Source organism: Phoca vitulina, unplaced genomic scaffold (genome assembly GCF_004348235.1).
Source record: "Phoca vitulina isolate PV1807 unplaced genomic scaffold, GSC_HSeal_1.0 scaffold22, whole genome shotgun sequence".
NCBI lineage: Eukaryota > Metazoa > Chordata > Mammalia > Carnivora > Phocidae > Phoca > Phoca vitulina.
The window spans coordinates 11,641,450-11,667,156 of NW_022589725.1; the positions used below are offsets into that span (position 1 = coordinate 11,641,450).

General features: G+C 44.8%; 1 protein-coding gene across 1 annotated transcript in view; it reads right to left on the bottom strand.

The window, feature by feature from the left end:
* Positions 1-3,941: 3,941 nt before the first annotated feature.
* CHMP4B (charged multivesicular body protein 4B) overlaps positions 3,942-25,707 on the bottom strand; it is a 52,790-nt gene continuing 31,024 nt past the window's right edge. Inside the window, exons 2-5 of the mRNA XM_032419546.1 lie at positions 9,443-9,620; positions 7,196-7,310; positions 6,032-6,158; positions 3,942-4,812 (exon numbers count right to left, since the gene is read on the bottom strand). Of these exons, the coding sequence (XP_032275437.1) occupies positions 4,748-4,812; positions 6,032-6,158; positions 7,196-7,310; positions 9,443-9,620 (485 nt within the window). The 3' untranslated portion in view covers positions 3,942-4,747. The remainder of the gene's footprint in view (positions 4,813-6,031; positions 6,159-7,195; positions 7,311-9,442; positions 9,621-25,707) is intronic.

The following is a 25,707-nucleotide window of genomic DNA, read 5'->3' on the forward strand; positions in this document are numbered from 1 at the left end:
CACACTGGGTTGAATAGTGTCCCCCCAAAATCATGTCCACCTGGAACCCCACAATGTGACCTTATTTGGAAATAGGGTCTATGCAGATATAATTAAAGTAAGGATCAAGATGAGATCATATTGAATTAGGGTGGGCCCTAACAATGACAAGTGTCCTTATAAGAGACAGGAAAGGACACACAGACACATAGGAAAGCCATGAGAAGATGAGGCACAGACTGGAGTGACAGAGCTACAAGCCAAAGAATGCTACGAGCTACCTGAAACTAGAAAAGGTGAGGAAGGATCCTCCCTAGGGCCTCTGAGGGCAGCATGGCCCTGCTGATTTTGGACTTCAGACCTCTTAAGCTGTGAGAGAATAGATTTCTATTGTGTTAAGGCCCCTGGTTTGTAGTCATTTGTTATGGAGGCACTAGAAAACGAAACAAAGACAGGTGTTTAGGACCTGCACATTACAGATGAGAAACCAGGCTTAGGCAATGAAGTCACCTCCCGAGGCTCACAGTCCCTGCACTACAGAGGCAGGATCTGAACCTTACATGCCAGGCTCCAGAGCCTTGTGCTCTTGGCATCTACATCCTGGCCTGCTGTTGCCCACACACAAGCCCATTGTCCAGCCTCCACTTGGAAGACGCAGGAATTTACCCCATGGTACTGCTGCTTCTAAAATTGCCACCCCTCACTTCACTGAGGGAAATGGGAGGCAACCTAAAAAGCTTCATCTCTACTCCTCCTCTGGCCCCAAAACTATTGCCTGAGCAACTGATTTTCTTTCCTTCTTTCCCCTACCATCCCTGTCTCCCTTCCTTCCCTGCTTGATTCTTGACTATGTAGACCCCTCAGTCTCATGCTCGAGATCCCAGTCTAACCCCAACCTACCTTTCCACTTCTACCTCAACCTCTTCTCAAGCAAGCCCGTCCCCCAGTCAAATCCTCCTGAGGCAGCCCTCACCTCCCTGCCTTCTTGTCTCCTCTCACAAGCTTCCCTTGGTCTAGAATGTCCCATTCATCGCAGGCACACATCAAGAATCCACTCCTTCAAGCCCAGGCTCAAATTCCACCTCCTCCTGGCACACCCAATCAACAGCACACTCCCCTCTGACCATATACATGCTTTCACACAAACATCGCTGAGTAGCTGATCTGTGCCGGGCAGATCTAGGGGGTGAGTAAATGCAGTGATCTGTCTGGGAAGAAAGTAAGGAATCCTAACAAGAGTGTGGGAAGTGGGAAGCAGAGAAGGAAGCAGCAAATCCCTGCAGGAATGAGGCAGGCTGTGCTCAGGAGAGGAAGGCTAGGGAACTGGAGCCCACGTAACAGCTGGGAGGCAGAGAACACATGTTGTAGGAGACAGGAGATTCTGCATAACAGTATGGGGGAGACATGGGGAGAGGTTCCAGCTTATGGAGGATTCATGTAAACATTCTGAGGTCTTGATCCTGTCCACCTTAGTGTTCCAAAGTGTAGCGCCAGGACCCCTACATCAGAATCACCCGAGGGGTTTGTTAAAATGCAAATTCTTGGATCCCCACCCAGCTCAGGGGATGGGGCCCAGGACACCGCACTTTTAACAAGCTCCCTGGGTAATTCCAACACACCTTAGTTTTCCAACCACAGAAGAGGAGAGGGTGGAGGCAGATTGAAGGATTTGAAAGGAATACATCATGGGCTGATCCGCTTTTTGGAATAAATGGATAGAGCTAATCTCGTATCTGTCTGTTTCAGTGTCGGCCTCTGTGGTATACACTTGGTGCCACCTAACTCAGCAACCATCCCCTCTTCTTCCTTCTTAAAAATAGTAATGGGCTCAGAGAAGGGAGGTCCATCCCCAGCCCAAGGGGAGAATCCTGATTGGACCCTTTATTGTACAGTCCCCACTTTCCCAGACTCCTTCACAGCAAGAAATGACCATGCAACAGCTGTGGTCCATGAGATATAGGGATAGTTTGTGTGGGGCCTCCTGGGAAAGGTTTGCCTCCTGTTAACATGGGCAGAGGTGAAAGAAACTCTGGCTATTCTGATCCTCCTGCTTCTAGATCCTGGATGTGTGATGAAAGGCCATCTAATGACCAAGAGGGACCAAGCCCAATAAGGGAAAGCTAATGTATGGAGAGTGGCAGAGCAGAAGGATGCAAAGATCCTAGTTCTTGAGGACATGGTTGAGCCACTGCCTCAAACCCAGACTCCGACCATGCCCTCACCACTCCCATTCAACCCTCTACCAACCCAAGATTTCTAGTCCTGAGACTTATTAGAATGTAAACACCTCGAGGGCAGGGACTTTGTCTGTTGCATGCACTCACAGTGCCTTGAACAATGCCTGGCACACAGTAGGTGCTCAGTAAATATTTGTTGAGTAAGCTTTGAATGGGTAAGTAGATGACTTTACTATTTATACTAGTCAATTGAGTCATCTGTAGCTTGTAGCCAAGGAATCCTGACATAGTAACTTTTCTCTCCAGCCTGAGAACCTCCTAAGAGCAGGAAAGAGACTGAGCATTATTCAACACTGCAACCCACAGCCTGGCACATTTAAGAGGAATAAGTAGCTATTTCTCAGAGGAGCCCCAGACACTGCCCTGAACCTGGTTTCAGGCCTGCCAGAGCTGGATGGTTGGACCTGTGAGTTACCCTCATTCAGACATTGGGTGAGAAGCCCCTGAGACAACTGATGAGAAGACTTAAGAATGTTCACTCTGGACCCCCCACACCAAATGATGCCCAGGGGCTACACCAACTGCTCCAAGAGGGTGGGAAGCTGGCAGCAAGTGTTGCCACTAGATTCTTCTTGAGGTGGAAAGAAAAGAACTTCTGAGAATAGCCAGACCCAACCTCCACACAAGTCATGAATTTCCAAGCCATTGTGGTCAAGTCTAATCCTAAGTGTGGCAGCCAGGGAAGATGAGAAACGAGGAGTGAGGCACAGGGCATCAGCAACTTCACAGACAGGACCTCCGATGATCTGGTCCCACCCCCTTATTTCACAGATGGGAAAATGAGATCCAGGGAAAGTGGGCAACTAGCCCCAAGGTACCCAGTGAGCGATGGCAGTGTTTTAATTGTGAACTCAGGGTCATTTTAATCTTTTTTGGGGGAGGGGGGCAAAGGGAGAAGGAGAGAGAGAATCCCAAGCAGGCTCCACACCCAGCGCGGAGCTAGACATGGGGCTCAATCTCACAACCCTGAGATCATGACCGGAGCCAAAATCCAGAGTCAGAAGCTTAAGTGACTGAGCCACCCAGGAGCCCCAAGGTGATTTTAATCTTAAGAGGTTTAGAGATAGGCATTAGAGAAGGGATCCTCTCAAATTCTGCCAACTGGCATGCAGAATTAAGAACACATGTTCATAGATCCACTTTTCTAAAGAAGGTCCATAGTGGTCATCAGATTCTCCAGGGGGGCTAAGACTAAAGAAAAGTAGAGAGAGTGGAAGAGGCTGGGCCAAGGTCACATTGTGAGTCACAGCAGACCTGAGACTACTGTGTCCTAGATTCTTAGTCACTGCCCTACACTTTCTCTCCATGAGAAAGGCCATTTTCTTCAGTGCACCAATGTACCAGACTGGTTCACTAAACCAATGCACCAGATGGGCCCAGTCAGTAGGAATACCATGTTTCCAACAGGGGGAGGCTCTGCCATCCTGTGGGCACTGCCCATGGACACTGACAGAGAAAAACGAGGGAAGACCACGGAACTGCACAAGAACCACTCACTCCTGAACTGTACCCAAGGGTCCCCAAGGAAGATGAAGGCCACAGACCCGTGATCTCCAGAACTTAGAAACATTTCTAGTAAGATGCACTCTGTTCTTTGGTACAGACTGTTGATGCCGGTCATGCTCAAGTCTTGCGTAGGTTTCCACAGACTCCACTGGACACCACGCTAGCCTCGGAAGGGTCAGCTCCCGAAGCAAATGACAGATTGAACACAACAGCAAAGTATGAAAATTAATTGAGATATTTAATAGACAGTGCAAACCATAATTTCATCTGAATATAAATGTATGCACATGTTTCCAATGAGTTATCTATCAGTTATCACAAACAGCAACAAGGACCTTAGAGCTATGTTAGAAAAATGTATAGCTGGGGTTTAACTCTACAATCTCACTTGCTCTCAAGAGAACACCATCCATTTCAAATCAGTGTCACAAACTCCAAAAGACCAGGGGAACAGGAGTGAGGGGTAGGCAGAGTGGTAAACACAGGGGCCAGTACACAGGAGATGGACGGAAATACAGTTCTCAAGGAAACCAAAGTCAGATGCATTATTACAGCTAAGGACAAGGAAAAGCCTATGGCTTTTAAAAAACTTTTCTGCCAGTACCATACAAGTCTTACAAAGAAAGGTGTGACAAGTCAACTGACTTAAAAGGACAGAGGCTACATTTTCAGATCATTTCAACTGCAAACGGTCGACCCTTTCCATTGAGGTTCAGCAGTGGAGTTAGCGTAGTCCAGAAGCTCAATGTTGGATTTGCAAATACAGTTTATTTTACAGAAATTCAACATTATAAACAGCAGGCACCTCCCACCCCACCCGCCAGCCCCCCTCCCCCCTCCCTGTCCCGCTGGGTGCAGACCATGCTATGCAGAGAGTGAGCAGTGATGCGGCCCTAAGGCTTTGGAGGGAGACTCAGGAGCGATGGAACCTGCCTGCACCATGTCCTGCCTGCCCCGCACGCGCACACGCCTGCCCGCTGCACAGGCCACCAGAGTCTGTCTGGGCCCAGCCCGCACTGGACCAGTTACATGGATCCAGCCCAATTCTCCAATTCCTTCATATCATCCTCTTCCTCTTCCTTCTTCTTGGCTGTGTGAAGAGAGAAAGGGCTATTTAGGAGGGCTGGTTACAGTGCTCTCAACACATTCTGGCTGGGTGCAAGGGCAGGGCTGTTTTAGAGACATGATGTAGCACAACCCTGGCACCCAGCCTCATCGCCAGGCTATCAGCAGACTTTTTCTGTGCCTGAAAGCTGCAACATAAAACTCCAGATAACAGGCACACGTTCCCGGCACCCCCCCTCCACCAGCATTGGGGCCAGGCAAAACAAGGATTCTACACTGAGAGTCCGTCAGAATTCATCCCAGAGCATTCAAGGAGGGGGAAATCAGGAAGAACCCCAGAGGAGATCCAATCCTTGCCAGCAATCCCCCTCCACCTCAAGTGGCTTGAACCACCTCTCCACACCCACAGGTGCCCCTTAAACAGTGTTTGGACCCCCTTTGCCTGAACCCACCACCATGCTGCCAACTCAACTTAAGGGGCCATTTCTTCTGGATACATGGGAGGGTAAGAGGACTATAGCCTCGTTACACTGCTCCCCAGGCTCTCTCTCCATGCCAAGTCAAACTTCTGTACCTTTTCTAGAAGTTTGATGTGGAATACTTCTACCCACCCAAGGTGAAATAATGGAAGAGGGAGGGGGAAGAAGGAGCAGGCAGAAAGAAATGAAGGTTTTATAGAACCATGTCTCTAAAAGCCAAAGATATTTCCTTCCCACAGTGGCTGCCTCTGAGGCCCCAAGTTTTTGCAGATGTGCACAGCAGAGGATATTAGACAGCAACCAACAGCTGTCCTGGAATTAAACTCTCACACCTTCTCCCAGTGCCTAGAACTTTCTTTTGTTTGGTGACATAGAAAAAATCATTCTGGAAGAGTGGTTCTCAACTGGGGGTGATCCCCCCACACCCTGCAGGGGACATCTGCCAGTATCTGGAGACATTTTTGGTTGTCACAACTTGGGGATGACAGAGCCCAGGGGTGCTGTGTAAACATCTGTAATACATAAAACCCCCCTCCCCCAACCCAAAGAATTACCTGGCTGTGTCAATAGTGCCGAGGTTAAGAAACCCTGTTCTATAGAGAAACTAGGAAAAGACAGGCGATGATGTCTCCGTGGCCATCACAACAGATCTTCTGTGATTCTCAATCCTAGGCAAACTCAGGACCCAAACTGAGGCCAACCAACCTCAAGATTACCCACCACAGGGCACTAGGGGTATGTCATGACTGGGTAAGAAGTACTCACTGGGTTTTGATGGTAAGGTTATAGAGGGAACATTTGGTAGAGGGACTGTTTCGGGTCCACTGATTTCCAGCAAATTCTTGTCTAGTTCCTCCTGTTCTAGTTCTTCTAATTCTGCCATGAGCTCATCCTGGTAAAGGAAACACAAGAGTGAGAGAGATGTCCCTGGGACTCCTATCCCCTGCAGCAGTCCCTCTTTCCTGATGACCCAGAGGACACACACCCCTTCTAGGAAGGTCAGAAGGGAGATGATCTCCAGGTCCATACTCTGACTCAAACCTTAAACATGGTTCTACTGGTGAACATAATACCCTATCAAGCAGTTACAGAATCTATATCCAGTGTCCTGCACTAGCTGTCAGCATTTTGAGAGAAGGGACTGCATCTTTTCATTCCTCTTTATCTCAGAACTGGGTACACTCAGTGAATGTTCAGGAATATTTGCTGAATTGAAATTAACTTGACTAGTCCATCAAATTTCAGTCTGAAAACATGAAGACCCTGGTGCTGGGAGCCAAGTCTAAGAGCCACAGGCTGTTTTTTCAGCTACAGTGGGAATCAGATAGCACAAAGAATTAGGTTCAGGCGGGAGGACCTGACCTTCAGCAGACTCAAATCTAACACAGAATGAAATCTCTTCAACAGGGCCTGTTGTATTTTTAAATCCTAAGAGACTGAAGATCCCAATTGCTACAGCAGAAACTGGTAGGTGGCCGAGTTCAGATGGATCCCTCAGGGGTCAGATATAAATGCTCCTTCCTTGGCTTCACCTTTACCTCAAATCAGAGTTGCCCAAGGGAAAATCCTGTAACCTTCTACAAGGAACGGTCATCTCAGCTGCCCCAGCTCTGAGCCCAGGGTCCCCCATGAAATGTGCAAGGTAATCACTGAAACCAATTATTGACCTGAAGCCTGCTGAGGGGTCCCTATGAAGGTCCCTTTACTCAACCTAAACTTCTATCCCAAAGAGTGAATTGAAAGCCATTTCTCAAAATCCAGAATTAGGGAGAGTTAATACCATGATCTATTTATGTCCAAGACTCTGGAGGAATGAGAACTGGTGATTTCCAAACCACATACACCATGCCGGAGAGACTTCAACAGCACATCAAAGGGCAGCCTGGGTGACAGTTGTGAAGCTTATGTGAACTGCATGAAACCACTCACCTCATCAAACTCTTCTCCAAATCCTACAGGTTTTGAAATAGCTGTTGAAATCTCCTCTGCAAGTTCTTGCTGGTCAGCAATGTCCTGCATTAATTCATCAACTTTATCGATGTCCCTTTAAATGAAATGGACAGATGTCATATTGGACAATCAGTCTTTGTAAAGAGGGTCTATGAGGCAGGAACAGAAACCCCACTGCACACAATCTGCTTCCCACCCTATCCCCTGTAATTATTCCCTTTGAGGAATTACTTGTTTGTCTTTATTATCTTTCTCCCCCTTTTAAAAGAGAATCACAGAATCAAGAGGATGGAAGTGTTCTTAGACATCATCTAGTCCAACACCCTAAAGAAATAAGGCTTAGCAAAGTTAGATGCCACATTCATGATCTCTCATGTAAGCTAGTAATAAACATGTCAAATGAGACTACAGGACTTTAACTCCTGGGCCAATAGCTCTTCTTCAGGTCAAGGACAACTCTGTAACTCTGTACAGGGAGAGATAAAATCACAAGTCACAAAATACAGCTGTGCCAGTTGATAGGTCCTTCCCTTCTACTCAAATCCACTTATGGCTCCTGCAGTAGGCCCCAAAAGAAAGGCAAACATGCAGTATTACTTTCTATGCACTGTCAATCTTACAAACATACAATTAATCAGGATAATACACACACATATATTTCAAAGCATGCACAGTGGTTTATTGAGATGTGCCCTGTGCTAGGCATCTTGGAGAACACAGAAATGGAGCAGACGTGGACCTAACTTAGGAAGCTCAGCCCAATGAACATCTACCCTCAGGTAATACCTCACTTATTTAAAGGCTACTTTTCCTGCAACCCCACATTTCCAGAGCAGAGATCAGCGAACTTTTCCTCTAAAGGACGAAATAGGAAATATCTTAGAATTTGTGGGCCATACAAACTGTCATAAACACTTCACCCTGCTATGTAGCACAAAAGCAGCCATTGACAATATGTAAATTAATGGGCACGACTCTGTATCCATAAAACTTTATTTACTAAATAGGTGGTAGGCCCACAGGCAACATTCTGCCAATCCCTGACATGGCTGAGTACCCCCAAGGAAGTAAAAAAGGACTTTAAAAACACTCCCCAAATATATGCTGCCAAGTCCAAGCACTACAACAAATGCAGAATTCGTTCATGGGAGAGGCCCTCATTTGGCACTTAGTGTTACCCTGGCCTTTAATTACAACCGTAACAAGTTTGGTTATCTAGTTTCCTAGGCCACTGTACATGAGAAGTAGCCACATAAGGGAAGGATCACTGAGGTCAGAAACAAAACACTGTTTTGAAAGGTTTTTTTTTTGGTTTTTTTTTTTAAGTAATCTACACCCAACTTAGGGCTCAAACTCACAACCCCGAGATCAAGAGTCACATGCTCTACTGAAAGAGCCAGCCAGGCATCCCAAGAACATTGTTAATATGACAGCCAAAGACTGAGAGCAAGAGGGGAGCCAGAAAATTCCATCAAAAGCAGATTTAAGAACAGAGAGATCCGAAGCCCTTTCAGGACCCTGACAGCATCAGGAAGAAGACATGAACACTGATTCTAACCCCAGTTCTATCCAAGCTCATCCATAACCCAGAGCAAGTCACCTCCCCTCTTTGGGACACAGCTTCCCCACCTTGATAATCAGAGGCCTGGGTGAAAGAACTTTCTAAGTAGGACCTTTCTAGCTAGAAACTCTGCTCATCACAATAACCTTGAATTACTCAGAAATACTGTTTCATTCCATGAAATCTTCTTTTTTTTAAGTGATCTGAGATCAAGACCTGAGCTGAGATCAAGAGTTGGACGTTTAACCAACTGAGCCACCCAGGCACCCCGAGATCTGTTTCTTTAGGCAATAGGGTATAAAATCCATTCTAAAAGGAGTTCCCAGAGGCGCCTGGGTGGCTCAGTTGTTGGGCGTCTGCCTTCGGCTCAGGTCATGATCCTAGGATCCTTGGATCGAGACCCCGCATCGGGCTCCCCGCTCCGCGGGAAGCCTGTTTCTCCCTCTCCCACTCCCCCCTGCTTGTGTTCTCTCTCTTGCTGTGTCTCTCTCTGTCAAATAAATAAAATCTTTTAAAAAAATAAAATAAATAAAAGGAGTTCCAAAAAAGAACGCAAATTAAAACAAACTCAGGTTTTGAATGTCAAAGGGTCGCCCAAGGCCATGTCCTGGGACTGAGGCCCTGCCACACAGGTGCCCCCCCCCCACCAGTGGGTATCCACATACATGTTGTCGTGGGCAGCCTTCATGGCCTTAGCAGCATAGCCCATGTTCTTGAGCACCTCAGTGTTGGTATTGGCGTTCTCCAGGGCCTCCCGCTGAAACTCGATGGTTGACAGTGTGCCGTCGATCTGTGCTAGCTGTTTTTCATACCTCTTCTTGCGCTTCAGGGCCTGGAGGGCCGCTGCATGGGGGAGAAAACAGTTTCAGAGAGCCTGACACCAGAATATCCTAGAGTTCACTTGAGTCTTCGCCCTAATTGTAATAAATGCACCTCAGTTGTTGCTTCCATTATAACACAGGGTTAATAATCTCTTCTATGCAAAGAACACATTCAATTTTCTAAGAAAACTATACAAAATTCACATAGTTCAAAGTGCAGCAAAGCACACAAGCTGAAGTTCATACTGTGTAACCACACCCCCACAAATCAAAGCATGGAGAGGCACCGAGACAGAGAATGTGTTTTGAGGCCATGCTGCTTTAGGTTCAAATCCCAGCTCACAGATTTAGGTGAGCTACTTAGCTTCCCTGATAGATTCATTGTGAGGAATAAGTGAGAGAATATAAACACCTAACACAACTTAAACATAGTGGACACCAAAAAGCAGCACCTCTAATTATTATAAAGCAGCTTTAAAGTATCATTTTATGCCAACTAAATTATAAAAACAATAAATAATAATGATACTAAATACTGGATAAGTTAGGGTTAAAATGCTCTCTCACACATAGCTGACAACTGTAAGTTGATACATTGATTCTGAAAAGCAACATGGCAACACATAGCAACAGCTATAATGATGTCCCTGCCCTATGACCCAGTAATTTCCTTCTGGAAATGTATTCAACAAAAGCAAAAATCCTCATTTCTAAAGATGGTTACTGTAGCATTCTCTATCATAGAAAACACAACACAACTAAAATAAAGACAGAATTCCCTGCCAGGGACAAATCTAGAGTCTGACCATTTGGTCAAGTCAATGTCATCATCCATCTATGCTTCCTGGATCATCTTGTTCTTAGATCCAGTCAGGACAAGCAATTTGACCAAGGTGAATCTGTGGCAGAGCAGGAGCCAAAAGCACATCTCCCTACTCACAACCCAAGGTGCCTTCCCCTTACCATCTCAACTCCCCTCTTTGCACCTAAGGTATCTTTAGTACACATCTTAGATGGGCATCAAAGCCAGAACGAATGGGCCCCTACCTTGGCCTGGACAGCACTAGTCTTAAGACACATATACGAACACACGTATGTACCCACACACACATGCTCCACCATGTCCCTGGGCTCCCAACCAGAGCCATCTCCAGCAGGCTCTCAGGGACATGCAATCATCTTCCTTATAGGGCTGTGGTTTCTCCATATATCACATGAATAGGTCCCATGCTCCTTCTACTCATGCTTCCTGTTAGCCTAGGACGCATCCTGAGAACCATCTGCCAAGGGACTGCAGGTAAGCAGTCCATACTTCCTCTAAAATGAGCAAATCAAACCACTAGGAAAATTCTTCCAGCCAAAGGATAAAGCAGGCTAATGAGAAATTGCAAAAAATCTGAAGAACAATAAAATATGCCTCCTTAAAAGTTGACAAGACATTCCACCTATCTCCCTTGATTCCTGTGTGAATGACCTATAACCTCGAGAAATCTAACCTGCAGTCATACCGAGGGGTCCCCAAGACTCTAAACACCTTCACCTGCTAATACTAAGTCATACATGCTATGTAAGTACCTCACAAAACAGAAACTCTTTAAGGTAGAAATGACCACCCTTCTTAGCAGATGAGGAAACAGGTTCAGAGAGGTTACATAATTCAGGTCATCAGGTGGTAAATGGCAGAAGGGATTAAGCCAAGGGTGGAACCCCAGAGCATGGACTCTGCCATTATAACTGTTATGTCTTCCACTTAATGAAAAAGGCAGGATCCTGCCCTGGAGGGGTCATCCAGTCCAGTGAGGAGTGTCAAGGAGACTGTGGGAACACAGAAGATGGAGTGCAAATCCATGTCATTCCTTTGCTTAAAAACCCTCAACAGCTCCCCGTACCCACACGACAAAGCCTCCACGTGGTTTGATATGGCCTGTAAGATCCTGCAAGGGACTGGGGTTGTCCCCACAGGCTGGGTTCTGGGATACCTTTGCCACTGACGAGCATGGCAGAGGGAAGATACCTGGTATATAAGTGCTCAGGGCCTGGCATTGCTTCCTTGTGCCTTCCTTGGTGCTGTGTTGCCTTTCCACAGAAACGAACTCAGATTGTTTTGTTTTTTTTTTAAGATTTTATTTATTTGACAGAGAGAGAGCACAAGCAGGCAAAGCAGCAGGCAGAGGGAGAAGCAGGTTCCCCGCTGAGCAGGGAGCCCGATGCGGGGCTCGATCCCAGGACCCCGGGATCATGACCTGAGCCGAATGCAGACGCTTAACAACTGAGGCACCCAGGCGCCCCAAACTCAGACATATCCTAATCAACAAATGAGCCTCAAGTTTTCTCAGGCCAATGTCCCACAGATGCCTCTTTCCCAGGTCCACCTCAGCCATCCCCACCACCCATGGCATAGCCCAGCCTATAAAAACTTGTCTGCCATGTTCATGAGTAAAGTGAACAAGGGGTCTTGACTGCCTATTGTGTGGTAAGCAAGCTGTGGCAGTCCCATCCACTTTCTCATTTAATCTTCCTTACCCAGTCGTGGGGCAGAGATCCCAGATCTATTACTGACAAAGAGACTGGTGATCAGAAAGGTGAAGTGCCATCCAAGTCATACTGCTGTATGTGGAGAGGGGAGGGCTCAACCACTGGTCTGTGTAAACCCTCAAGTCTCTGCTCTTCCCACACAGGCTCAGAATGATGGCAAGTGACACTGGAACAGTTCTCAAGAATGAACAAGGAGATGACACACCTGCCTTGCTTTTCAGTGTCCTGAGTGTAGCAGGAGCTTTGATTTTATAGTCAGCTACATTCTGATTTTTGTCTTTTTCTTCAAATTTTGTTCTTGGTTTGTTTGTTTTTTCCCCCAAACCCTTGCGTAGAGGGCTGACTTTCAATAAATCACAGAGAGGGAGCTGCTCTGCTTTGTATGAAACCCCAACCCAGAAGCAGGGTGTTCATGAATGGTTTAGCACCAGTTTCCCCATACATTCTGATTTTTTTTTAAAGAGTTTATTTATTTATTTGACAGACACAACCAGAGAGGGAACACAAGCCGGGGGGGAGTGGGAGAAGGAGAAGCAGGCTCCCCGTGGAGCAGGGAGCCCGATACAGGGCTCGATCCCAGGAGCTTGATCCCAGGACCCTAAGATCATGACCTGAACCGAAGGCAGACGCTTAACGACTGAGCCACCCAGGCGCCCCTACATTCTGATTTTTAAAACCAAATTTATTCTTTCCCTATTAACATATTAGATTTAGAACTGCTTTAATTTTTTTCTCTAATACTTTTTTTTTAAGGAAACATATCCTTTTTTTTTTTAAGATTTATTTTTGAGAGAGAGCGTGCACATGTGCACAAGCACATAAGTGGGGTGGAGGGGCAGAGGGAGAAGCGGAGTCCCCACTGAGCAGGGGCTTGACCCAGGCGCCCTCCCTACATTTTCAATTGGCAGTGACTCCTTGTGTGCCAATCTTACATTTCTCTGATCTCCACATTACTTCTAAAATTCCCCAAGCAGGGGCGCCTGGGTGGCTCAGTAGTTAAGCGTCTGCCTTCGGCTCAGGTCACGATCCCAGAGTACTGGGATCGAGCCCCGCATCGGGCTCCCTGCTCCGTGGGAAGCCTGCTTCTCCCTCTCCCACTCCCCCTGCTTGTGTTCCTGCTTGCGCTCGCTCTCTCTCTGTGTCAAATAAATAAATAAAATCTTTTAAAAAAATAAATAAAAATAAAAAATAAAAAAATAAAAAAATAAAAATAAAATTCCCCAAGCAATAAATGATCTGGAAGCAAATACCCAAACATATTAGAGAAGGAAGCAAGTCCCCCCATGAATGAAATGTTTATATTATTCATGTTTACAGACCAATATCCAGCACAATGGCTGGTACACAATAAGTACTTCATATATATTAAACTGAATCTCTAATTTCATCTGTATTTTAAGTTTTTCATGTATTTTATGCAGGGTTCCTCATGTGTGGTACACCCATATTTTATCTCCTGTGTCCCTGTGACTCAAAGGAGAAATGATAATGTCTCACTGAAACACTAGCTAAAACAATCATTTGATAGGATTCTTTCCCTGCATCCCTCCTGGCCCATAAAACAGCAACTTTTGTAAGCACTTGCCCTTCCCTCCATCCTCACCATAAGGTGTGCTCTTGGAGAGGAAGAAAAGGGCCTGAGCAAACAGCCTGGTCCTCTAGGGCTTCCCCTCCTGCCTGCAGGGTTCACAAAGTCTTCCCCTCCATGTAGTGAACTCTCCAGGATGGTACCTGGCAGGGACAGCTGATTTATTTACCCCAATCTAACTCCTGTGTGTATTTCTCAACTAGTTAAGAACTCCAAAGAGAAAGTGTACACTATTCATTTTCTCCCTTCATATGTGGTTCATGAGTGATCTTTTTTTTTTTTTTCCCAAAAAAGATTTATTTATTTATTTTGGGGGGGAGGGGCAAAGGGCAAGGGAGAGAAAGTCTCAAGCAGACTCCTCATGGAGCGTGGGGTCCAAAGCAGAGCTTGATCTCATGACCCCGAGATCAGGACCTGAGCTGAAACCAAGAGTCGGCACTTAACTGACTGTGCCATCCAGGCACCCCTAATGTAATATTGAAATTAGGGGCGCCTGGGTGGCTCAGTGGTTAAGCATTTGACTCTTGGTTTTGGCTCAGGTCGTGATCTCAGGGTTGTGGGATTGAGTCCTGTGTCAGGCTCTGCACTGAGCGTGGAGCCTGCTTGGGATTCTCTCTCTCCCTCTGCCTCTGCCCCTCCTCCTGCTTGTGCACTCACTCTCTTGGAATAAATAAAATCTTAAAAAAAAGAGTATGTGTAAACTTAAATATTCATAGTACTTGAACCACTCTATACTTTAGAAACGTGTGGCAGAGTGGTAAAGTATAACTTAGGGCAAACTAAAGGAGTAAAATGCCTCTCTTCCTGCATACTGTTACACTTAAAGTAAAATATCATCCATCCCAACCCTATTTCTGACCACAGGAATCTACTTCTATATGTAGCCAAAGTTTAAAGGGCCGAGCCCAATGTTTTACATAAATATATGCTGGCTCTTAGTGTCTTGCCTTTTACATCTCCAAATTCCAGATGGTTGGGTTTAAAAAAACAAGTACTGGGTTCTTATTATAAGAAAAAAAAACTGTAACTGTGTGAGGTGATAGATGTTAACTAAACTTATCATGGTAATCATTTCACAATACATACATACATCAAATCATTACACTGTATAGCTAAAACTAATACAATGTTATGTCAATTATATCTCAATAAAACTGGGGGGGAAATGAAAAAAATAAAAACAAGTACGGGGTTACAAGGAGTTCATAAACCAAATATTCAAAGGGGTATCCAAAAAAATCCCGTTCCTGTCAAAGAACCTCAGTGTCATTCATAAACACAGTGGCTTTAACAGTTGAAATCTAACTCAGGCCAACAGAAGTTAAAGAGTTTGTTTTTAGATGGAAAAAAATAGTCCTTGGAATCTCCATATTTAATTATGCCTCTGCCGGTTCCAAGAGAGTAATTACAGCAGCAATTACAGAATCTAATAACCAGCTTTATTGGCTCTGAAAGCTGAAGCAAAAACAACTCCAACCATGTTGAAATAAACATTGGTCTCCAGACAGTCGCTTCATTAGACACTCTAAACAGCTATCTGGAGGAAAAATACGAAAGAGATAACCTATGAAACAGAGAGACCAGTTGAAAAGACATTCACCCAAGACTGGAAACTCCTTCTGCAAGGAACCTGTTAGTGACTGTACAGAAACCATTTTCAGAGAACACATCAGTTCAATACAACTAGATAGGATGCTCCTTTCTCTTAGGCAAAGGCAGACTTGACTTCTCTTTGAAGAGTTTCTGAGAGGGGCAAGTTTGCCTGCCCTGGTCTGGGGGCATTCAGTATAGGAGCCACGAACTTAGGGCATCTCAACAGATGCTAAAAAGTCATAACTGTACACTCATGACTAGTACAGAGAGATTTCGGCACTGGTGGGAAGGAGGGCCCAGTAATATCCTCTCACTGAATGAATGAATGATGGTGTCCTTTCAAAGACCCAAGATTCTACATCTGAGTTCATCTAGCTGAAGATACAAGGACTAGGAGGGAAGGAGGAGAGTGCCGTTCTTTCCCACTCTCAGCACACAGCAAACACAAACACACTCCAGAGGACACTTACACACAAATGCAACACTAAGTGGGAATTCTGAAGAACCAGCAGCCTGGTCATGGTGGGGACTACTGGCAGGCATGCAGCTGAGTGAAGCTGAGGGAGCCCTGCTTTGCCTGCATCTAGCAATCATTCAGACGTTCCTGTTCATCATGCCCATGAATAAACCTCAGATGTTCAGGGTACCCTCACAGCCAGGAGAACCATATCTGGCCTTCAAGCCACTAGTCACTGTGCTGGGGTCACCTGTCATCTGTCCCATGAATGTGGGCAAGAAAAGACCCAAAGTCAAAACAACCAAGTTAATCACCAATGTCAAAGAAAGCCATTGTCCTACAGGGACAGTTAGTAAGCATCCCTGCGCAACATGGCATCAAATGTCCTGCCAGACCCTGACTAAATGAGTTACAATTTTGGCATCAAAGGGGGAGGGGTGCACACTTGAGCTATTCTCAGAGAACCTGAAGTCCGACCTGTCTCATTAGGTGACTGAGGAAAAATGATGCCCAGAAAAGGTGACACATCACATAGGGAGTTAGAGAAAGAATCAGTACTAGAACCCAGGTCTACAGCCAGGGCTCTTCCCACCACCTCAACTCTCTTATCTCCACATTAAGTTGCTACAAATAAATCAGCAGTTCCCCCACCATAAGGAAACTAGTCTCCTAATGCTCTTTCATCCAATTTCCAAACTCTGCCCTTTGCAAACCCCATTTAAAAGCTCATGCTGACACATGAAAGAACCCGAAAGCTACCAATATTCTCTCCGAAGTCCCCAGTTAGAAGAAAAAGAAAAAAGAATGGAAAAAAGGTCCAACATCTGCCTGGTTCCAGAATACTTTCCCTAAATGGGTACTGTTGATCCTGTCCACAGGTTCAGAAGATGGGGTCGGGGCTGGGCTCTCGTTTCTCTACCCTGTATAGAAGTGGCACGGGGCGCCTGGGTGGCTCAGTTAGCTAAGTGTCCGACTCTTGGTTTCAGCTCAAGTCCTGATCTCAGGGTGGTGGGATTGAGCCCTGAGTCAGGCTCTGTACTCAAGTGTGGAGTCTGCCTGAGATTCTCTCTCTTCCTCTGTTCCTCACGCTCATGCTCTCTCTCTCTAAAATAGATAAATAAATCTTAAAAAAAAAAAAAAAAGTGGCAGGAATAGCATGGATCTACAGGAGCTACAGAAAGGTCTCAGAAACCCAAATACGCCTTTAAGCCCAGACAGGGGCTGTTCTGTGTCCATCCTCACTCTGTATCCTGAGGCTCACCTGTGGAAAAGAGGGCCTCATCCTGCAAAAGCCCCGGAACGCTGTATTTATGCCCACACAGCTGAAGAGTGCAGGCGAGAGGTGCAGACGGCATTTTTCAGAGCAGCCTCCTTCTCTGTGATGTATCTCCCTGTTCCCCTAATTTGCTCTCCATGGCCTGGAGCTAATGTGCTCCATTTAGAGATGGTAAAATAAGTACTTGTGTATGACCAGGCAAGTAGAGTCTGAAACCCTGCTGACTTCATCAGCAAACACACAGGGAGTACAGCACTCACTGCAAGGAAAAATTCTAGAGAGAAAGAAAGAAGCCCCTTATCTGTTTAATGGGGACAAATATGAAAGAAATAAGCCTCCCAATTAACAATCTAACATTATATCAAATTGCTCCCAATCATTTAAACAACACATAGAAAGTATGTTCTGCAAAGGTCAGATAAAGGCATGATAAGACACCTTCGAACAACCTTAGGAAATGCTGGGTCATGCCAAGTTAACACAGTCATTTAGGGAGTCCAGCTGTTCAGCTGTGAGTTTCAGTTCCACTATCAAGTAAACCCTGAGAAATTATTGAACCTCACTAATTCTCAGATAATAATACTCATCTCATAGAGTTATTGTGAGGATAAAAATGAGATATGTATGTGAAGCACCTGGCACAGGGCCAGAAAGGTCAAGTGCTCAGTAAATGTTGGTCACTGGTCTTATTATTAACTGCAGGACTTCTGAGAGCCTGTTTTATTTATTTATTTATTTATTTATTTATTTTTAAATATTTTATTTATTTATTTGACAGAGAGAGAGAGAGAGAGATAGCAAGGGCAGGAACACAAGCAGGGGGAATGGGAGAGGGAGAAGCAGGCTTCCTGAGGAGCAGGGAACCCGATGCAGGGCTCGATCCCAGGACCCCAGGATCACGACCTGAGCCGAAGGCAGACGCTTAATGACTGAGCCACCCAGGTGCCCCTCAGAGCCTGTTTTAATAGAAAGAGAACCACTACCATTACCACCACCATGCCCTCCTCCCCAAAAAGATAGCTTGGGAAAAAAATAATTTAAAACCACCTTGATTACTCAGCCAACATAAGCTTCATCATCCTTTGTCTTGGCTGATGCGTACCAGCACCGGAGGAGAGAGAAAAGAACATGGAGCTTGGTGTCTGAATCCTGGCTCTGCCTCTGGCCTGGGGTAAGTTATTTCACCTCTTCATCAAATGGAAAAATGGGAGTGATAGTGCTATCCCAAAGATGAATGAGAAAGATAATCTCTCTGAAAATACTCAATAAATGTGAGCTTTCTCTCCACCTTGCCCACTTCTTTCACCTTCTGCCTCTCTCTCCTTGCCTGTGTCTGATATTCTCTCTGGGGATCTCTGATCTTCTTTTCCCTGTGCTGTTCCTCCCCCTAGCCCCCAGCCCCCTAGCCCAATGTGTCTCTCCAAGAAACAGTATACAGCTGTGGCACAGTGGAGAATATTATAATATAGAACAGCAGCTAACATAAGGAGCTTCTTGGGTAGCAGGCACCACGACTGGTGCTTTACATGTTCATCGGATCCTCCCAATAACCCTATAAAGTAAGTACTGTTATTGCTCCCATTAATAGATATAAAAATTGAGGCTCAAAGAGTTTATCACTTGCCCAAGTCATATGGTTAGACAGTAGGAGGCCTGGGATCAATGCCAAGCTGCCTATCTGCAAAGGGCGTATTCTTACTCCATGGAGGAACATCTACCCTGTACTGAGCAGGCAGCTGGCCCGCTTTTGCCTGAGTCTGGGGATCTGAGAGCCTCCCGTGCCTTCCCCACCCTCCACAAGCTAGCTAGCAGTCTGGCACCAAGGGCATCCATAGGCAGCTCAGTCTGCCCAGAAACACTTGACTAACTGGTAATCCATGAGGATAGGCAGTAAAAGCCTTTGGCTGAAAACAAATTTTTTTTCCAGTGGATTTTAAATTGGTTAAAAGTATATGTGATAAAATCCAACCATTTTATTAGCTCCTCTGCATGTAGGTTGACAATTCTACATAGTTGGGGAGACTATAATGAGTTGTTTTCTGTTTTAAAGGATATCTTCTTCCCTCATGCCTGCCCTGTACCTTCCCTAGGTCATAAGCTCCCAAGAGTGGAATCTACATCTCTGTGCCCCTAATAGCACTGACATAAGGAAAAGATTTCGGGGTACTCCATAATGCCCAACTTTGCCCTGTCATTTCTTCTGAGGCCAGTGGGCTCTGCCCTCTGTCCTCTCACCCCATAATGTCCTCTAGATCTTTTCCCAAGACCTAAATAACCTTCCCTCTATATTATAGAAGACCCAGGGACTACAGCTACAAGAACTTGGTAAAGGTTCTCAAACTTCTGTCACTTGCCTCCCTTTTTTTTTTCCTGTATTAACTCCTGTCGGGATGCCTAGAACTCTTTTTTTTTTTTTTAAGTAATCTCTACACCCAACATGGGGCTCACAACCCAAGATCAAGAGTCGCATGCTTTACCGACTGAGCTAGCCAGATGCCCCACGATGCCTAGAACTTTAAAACCAGAGTCCAGGGGCTTGTTTAAGTGACAGTGAGCCTAGGACCTCCCCTTATGACGACATCTGAGAGAAAGTAGCACAGACCCAGAGTAAGCAGCAAATTGTTCCAGACCTAGCCAGTGGGAGTGGCCCAGGCCATAAGGAAGAAGAAAAAATGGCCAAGGGAAGTCAGGCCCACCCAGGGGAACAGTGCAAAGGCCTGTGTGGCTGCTTCCTCTTGTTCCTAAAAGGGCAGCTGATGGCTTTCCAGGGCTCTGCTGCAGCTGGGTTCAATTTGGGCAGGATGAAGAGGTGTTTCACTTCCCTGATACAGCAGGCAGCCAGGGAGTAGCTCTTGTGACAAGGGTAACTCAGGGCCAGATGGGGGAACTAGGATCCCAGGAAGGAAGGTCATCTGCCTTTAGTTATTGAGGGCCACAGTCAGACAGCCTGTGCTTTGGGATCCAAGGCCAAGGTTCAGAAGAATTTCATTTAAATAGCTATCAGAAACTAAAACTGAGCACCCATGCAACCCAAAGATATATCTTAGTTGTTCCATGTCTTAATACATAAATTTGAATGTTACATATTTCACAAAAAAATCCAGATTTTTGGCTTCCTTTTGATAATGCAAATTTTCTGGCAATAATCCAATGGAACTAAGTAGCAGCCATCCTTTTAGAAGGAGCACATACTCTCTAGTTCACCTCAGTGCCCACCACTGCCCACTCTTATATACATGGCCATGTTACTCATTTACATGTCCTGACCACTCTATAACACTAGACATTAATCTTAGATCTGGAAGAAACTGTTACGAATTATCTGGGACAATCCCTTGCCTTCAGGCAATTAAGGTTATTACCAATTTAAAGACAAGCAACCAAAGGTTCAACAACTTGCTCAAGGTTACAAAGTTAGAGGTAAGGGCCAAAGAAGAATCCAAGCCAGGTGCCCTGTGTCCTGGGACAGTGCTCTTTCCACTATTTTTTTTTTTAAGATTTTATTTATTTATTTGACAGAGAGACACAGCAAGAGAGGGAACACAAGCAGGGGGAGTGGGAGAGGGAGAAGCAGGCCCCCTGTGGAGCAGGGAGCCCGATGCAGGGCTCCATCCCAGGACCCTGGGATCATGACCTGAGCCAAAGGCAGACGCTCAGTGACTGAGCCACCCAGGTGCCCCTCTTTCTACTACTCTTGGGGAGACTTGTGTCTAGACAGAAACTGAAACATGGGTCCTGTGATCCTGGATCTAGCTTCTTGATCTAAATCTGTCATGATCAAATTATGTCACTGAGTAAGTCCCTCTTAGGGCTCAGACTCCTCATCAAGGACACAGGAAGGGTAGATTAGATGCTCCCTCTAAGGTGTTCCTCCAGGCCTAATAACATATGAACCTGTATAGTTCTGAAATTTCCAGTAACTGATTAAAACAAACACAAAAGGCTTTTTCTGACTGACCCTGTGTGATCTTGAAAATGTAATTAACAGCAATACTCTCCATTTCCTGAATATTTCACATGATCAAGTTTTTCCTGTCCAATAAAATTAGCAGTATCTCTTTTAACTGGTTTCACAAATTGTGTTAGAAAAATCATAGACTACTTCTAGCCTCTGCCCTCAGCTGCTCCAGCTGGGCGGAGGAAGTCAGCACTCATGCCCAACACTAGCCACAGATGTCATTCATATATGTCATTCAGGGAGAAGAGGTAATTACAGTTACAATGTAAAGCTAAATGCCCTCACTCTCCATTTCCCTGTAAGTTCTGGCACTGGTGACCTCCTCTCTCTGAAATCCTCTCTCCTGTTAGTTTTAGAAGATACCCTAGAATCTGGCTCCCTGGCTCCCACAATCATTTCTTCTTGGGTTTTTCTAGATCCTTTCTCTCTTCTTCTCAATTCCAAGTGGTTGGATGGAGCTCAGCCTTGATCCTGTGTTCTTTTCATACATACTAACCTGAGTTAACACACCTGTTCAGAGTCTTGTATTTTATTCCTTCATTTAATCCTTACAATAAGGAATTAGTCTTATTAGTCCATTTATAGATGAGGAGATTTGAGGCTGGAGAGATTATGTAACTTGCTAACTGCTCAAAGCTTGTGAATAACTGGCAGAGTTAGGATCCAAATCCACATTCCTCCTGCTTCTAGCCAAGATAAAGTGGTAGGGACTGAACTTACCCTCCTACCTAGAAAAATGAAACAATGATTTGCAAGACACTAGACATCAGGTACAAAAAGGTCAGTGATCCCTGAGAAATGGGAAATAAACTAGGTGACAACTGCCCTAGTTTATTGCTTTGAGAGTTTCCTAGGCCTCAGTGCAGGGAGAGAAAACCCAGGCAGAGCCTGGCAGGCTTCCCTAGTTGACAAGATAACAGCTGAAAGTCTAGAAAGACCAAAGAGGCTAGAGTTCACAGGAGAAAGAGTACCAGAGAGGACAAAGCTGGAGGAGGTGGCGGGGAGGGAGAGAGAAAGAGAACACACAACACAAACTCCTGGAGACCTGCAGTCCCCTCAAGTATGAAGCAAAATACTCATCAGTACAAGTGTGAAGAAGCTATCTGAGGCCAAGGAAAGAACCTCTCAAAAGGATTAGAGAGAATAGTACCAGGTGCTCACATGGGGCTGGTTATAGTACCTGCTCCTCAGCCATACTGAAAAACCTCATAATTCATGGGGCTTTGGGTGGAGTATTCAGAAGGGTCTTGTCTCGATGGTAGGGAATAAACAGCCCTGCTTTGGGCCCACCTAACAAATTTTATTTTATTTTTTTAATTTATTTTTTTTTAAAGATTTTATTTATTTATTTATTTGATGGAGAGAGAGACAGCGAGAGAGGGAACACAAGCAGGGGGAGTGGGAGAGGGAGAAGCAGGCTTTCCGCCGAGTAGGGAGCCCGATGCGGGGCTCGATTCCAGGACCCTGGGATCATGACCTGAGCCGAAGGCAGCCGCTTAACGACTGAGCCACCCAGCGCCCCCCACCTAACAAATTTTAAAAGCAGGACCCAAAAACACAAATTGTTACCAACAAAATTAACTATGCCAAACAAAGCTTAAGAATATAGGAATACAGGGGCGCCTGGGTGGCTCAGATGGTTGGGTGTCTGCCTTCGGCTCAGGTCATGATCCCAGGGTCCTGGGATCAAGCCCCACATCGGGCTCCTGGCTCAGCGGGGAGCCTGCTTCTCCCTCTCCCTGCTCATGCTCTCTCTCTCTATCTCTGTGTCTCAAATGAATAAATAAAATCTTTAAAAAAAGAAAAAAGAATATAGGAATACAGGGGTACCTGGGTGGCTCAGTTGGTTGGGCATCTGACTTCGGCTCAGGTCATGATCCCAAGGTCCTGGGATCGAGCCCCACATCAGGCTCCCTGCTCCGGGGGAGCCTGCTTCTCCCTCTCCTCCCCGCTTGTACTCTCTCTCGCTATCTCTGTCACTATCTGTCTCTCTCTCTCAAATGAATAAATCTTTAAAAAAAAAATCAGTCGTTAAAAAAAAAAAAGAATATAGGAATATAGAAGTATCTAATACCCAATAAGGTAAAATTTCTATATGACATCTGATCAAATTAGGCAGAAGGAAAATGATACCAGATGAAAACATAGCTCTACAAAGAAGTATGAGGAGCACCAGAAAGGATAAATACATGGATAAACATGTAAGGCTTTTTAATTATTTAAATCTCTTTAAACAACAACAACAAATCATAGTGTAGTGTGGAGTTTATAACATATGCAAAAGTAAAACATGACAACAACAGCACATAAACCAGGGGAAAAGTGAGAATGCACTACTGTAAGGTTCAGATACTGTATGTGAGGTGACAATATCACTTGAAAGTAGAATACATTAACTTAAAGATGTATATTATAAGCTCTACAGTATTAAAAATAACAAAGAATTACAGCTAATAAGCCAACAAAGGAGATAAACGGAATCATAAAAACACTTAATCCAAAATAAGGCAGAAAAAAAGAAAAAAATGGGAGCAAAGAACAGATGAGACATATTAAAAAAAGAGCAAGATGACAGATTTATATTTAGCCATATCAATAATCACATAAAATCTAACTTTCTAAATGCCTCAGTTAAAAGGCAGAAGGGGACACCTGGGTGGCTCAGTTGGTTAAGCGTCTGCCTCCGGCTCAGGTCATGATCCCAGAATCCTGGGACTGAATCCTGCACCGGGCTCCTTCCTCAGTGGGGGGCCTGCTTCTCCCTCTGCCTGCTGCTCCCCCTGCTTGTGCTCTCTCTGACAAATAATAAAATCTTTGGGGGAAAAAAAAAAGGCAGAAGTTATTGGGGCACCTACGTGGCTCAGTTGGTTGTGTCCAACTCCTGATTTCGGCTCAGGTCATGATCTCAGGGTCCTGGGATCGAGCCCCACAAAGGGCTCCATGCTCAGCAGGGAGTCTACTTGAGGATTCTCTCTCTCCCTCGCCCTCGGCCCCTCCCCCTGCTCATGTTCTCTCCCTCCTTCTCTCTCTCTCTCAAATAAATAAATAGATCTTCTAATAAACTAAAAATAATAAAAGGCAGATGTTAATTGATTGGATTAAAAATCCAACTAGATGCTGTCCACAAAAAACGCACTTCACACATAGACAAATAAGTTAAAAGTAAAAGGATGGAAAAAAGATATACCAAGGTTACATTACTCAAAAGAAAGCTGTAATGGCTATATTAATTAATAAACCAAAATAAATTTCAGAGCAAAGAATTACCAGAGACAAAGATCATCTCATAATCCTACAGAGTTCAATATATCAGGAGGACATAACAATCAGAAACATGTATAGACCTAATAATAGAATTTTAAAATATACAAAGCAAAAATGGATAGAACTGCAAGGAGAAACAGGTAAATCCACAATTATAGTCAGATTTCAATACCCTTCTTTGACAACTGATAGAGCAGACAGAAAATCAATAAGGATACAGAAATCTTGTGCATTGACTGATGAATGGATAAAGAAGATGTGGTGTATATATACACAATGGAATATTACTCAGCCATCAAAAAGAATGAAATCTTGCCATTTGCAACAACATGGATGGAATTAGAGTGTATTGTGCTAAGCGAAGTAAGTCAGTCAGAGAAAGACAAATAGCATATGATTTCACGCATATGTGGAATTTAAGAAATAAAACAGATGAACATAGGGGAAGGGAAGGAAAAACAAAATAAAATAAAAACAGAAAGGGAGACAAACCGTAAGAGACTCTTAACTACAGAGAACAAAGTGAGGGTTGCTGGAGGTGGGGGAGAATAGGGGGATGAGCTAAATGGGTGATGGGCATTAAGGAGGGCACTTGTTGCGGTGATCACTGGATGTTATAATATGTGATGAATCACTAAATTCTACTCCTGAAGCCAATACTACACGGTATGTTAACCAACTTGAATTTAAATAAAAAAGATAATAATAAAATAAAAAATTAAAAAAAAAAAGGATACAGAAGTCCTGAATAGCTCAAAATCAATAAACTTGACCCAACTGACATCTGTAGAAGACTTCACCACCACCAGCAGAATACTCCTTCTGTTCATGTGTACATGGAACAGTTACCAATATAGACCACATTCTAGGCCATAATACAAATCTCAATAAATTTAAAAGGACTCAAGTCATGCAAAGTATGCTCTCTAACCACAATAAAATTAAATTAGAAATCATAAACAGAAGATCTCTGTAAAACTCCCCAAATATTTGGAAACTAACATACTGCTAAATAACCCATAGGTCAAAAAAGAAATAAAATGAGAAATTAGAAGTTTTGTTTTTTAGAGAGAGTGAGCTGGGGGAGGGCAGAGGGAGAGGGAGAGAATCTTTTTTTTTTTTTTTTTTAAAGATTTTATTTATTTGACAGAGAGAGACACAGCGAGAGAGGGAACACAAGCAGGCGGAGTGGGAGAGGGAGAAGCAGACTCCCCGCCGAGCAGGGAGTCCGATGCGGGACTCGATCCCAGGACCCCAGGATCACGACCTGAGCTGAAGGCAGACGCTTAACGACTGAGCCACCCAGGTGCCTGAGAGGGAGAGAATCTTAAGCAGGCTCCACACTCAGCACAGAGCCTACCCTAGGGCTGGATCTCACAACCCTGAGATCATGATGTGAGTTGAAACCAAGAGTCAGATGCTTAACCAACTGAGCCAT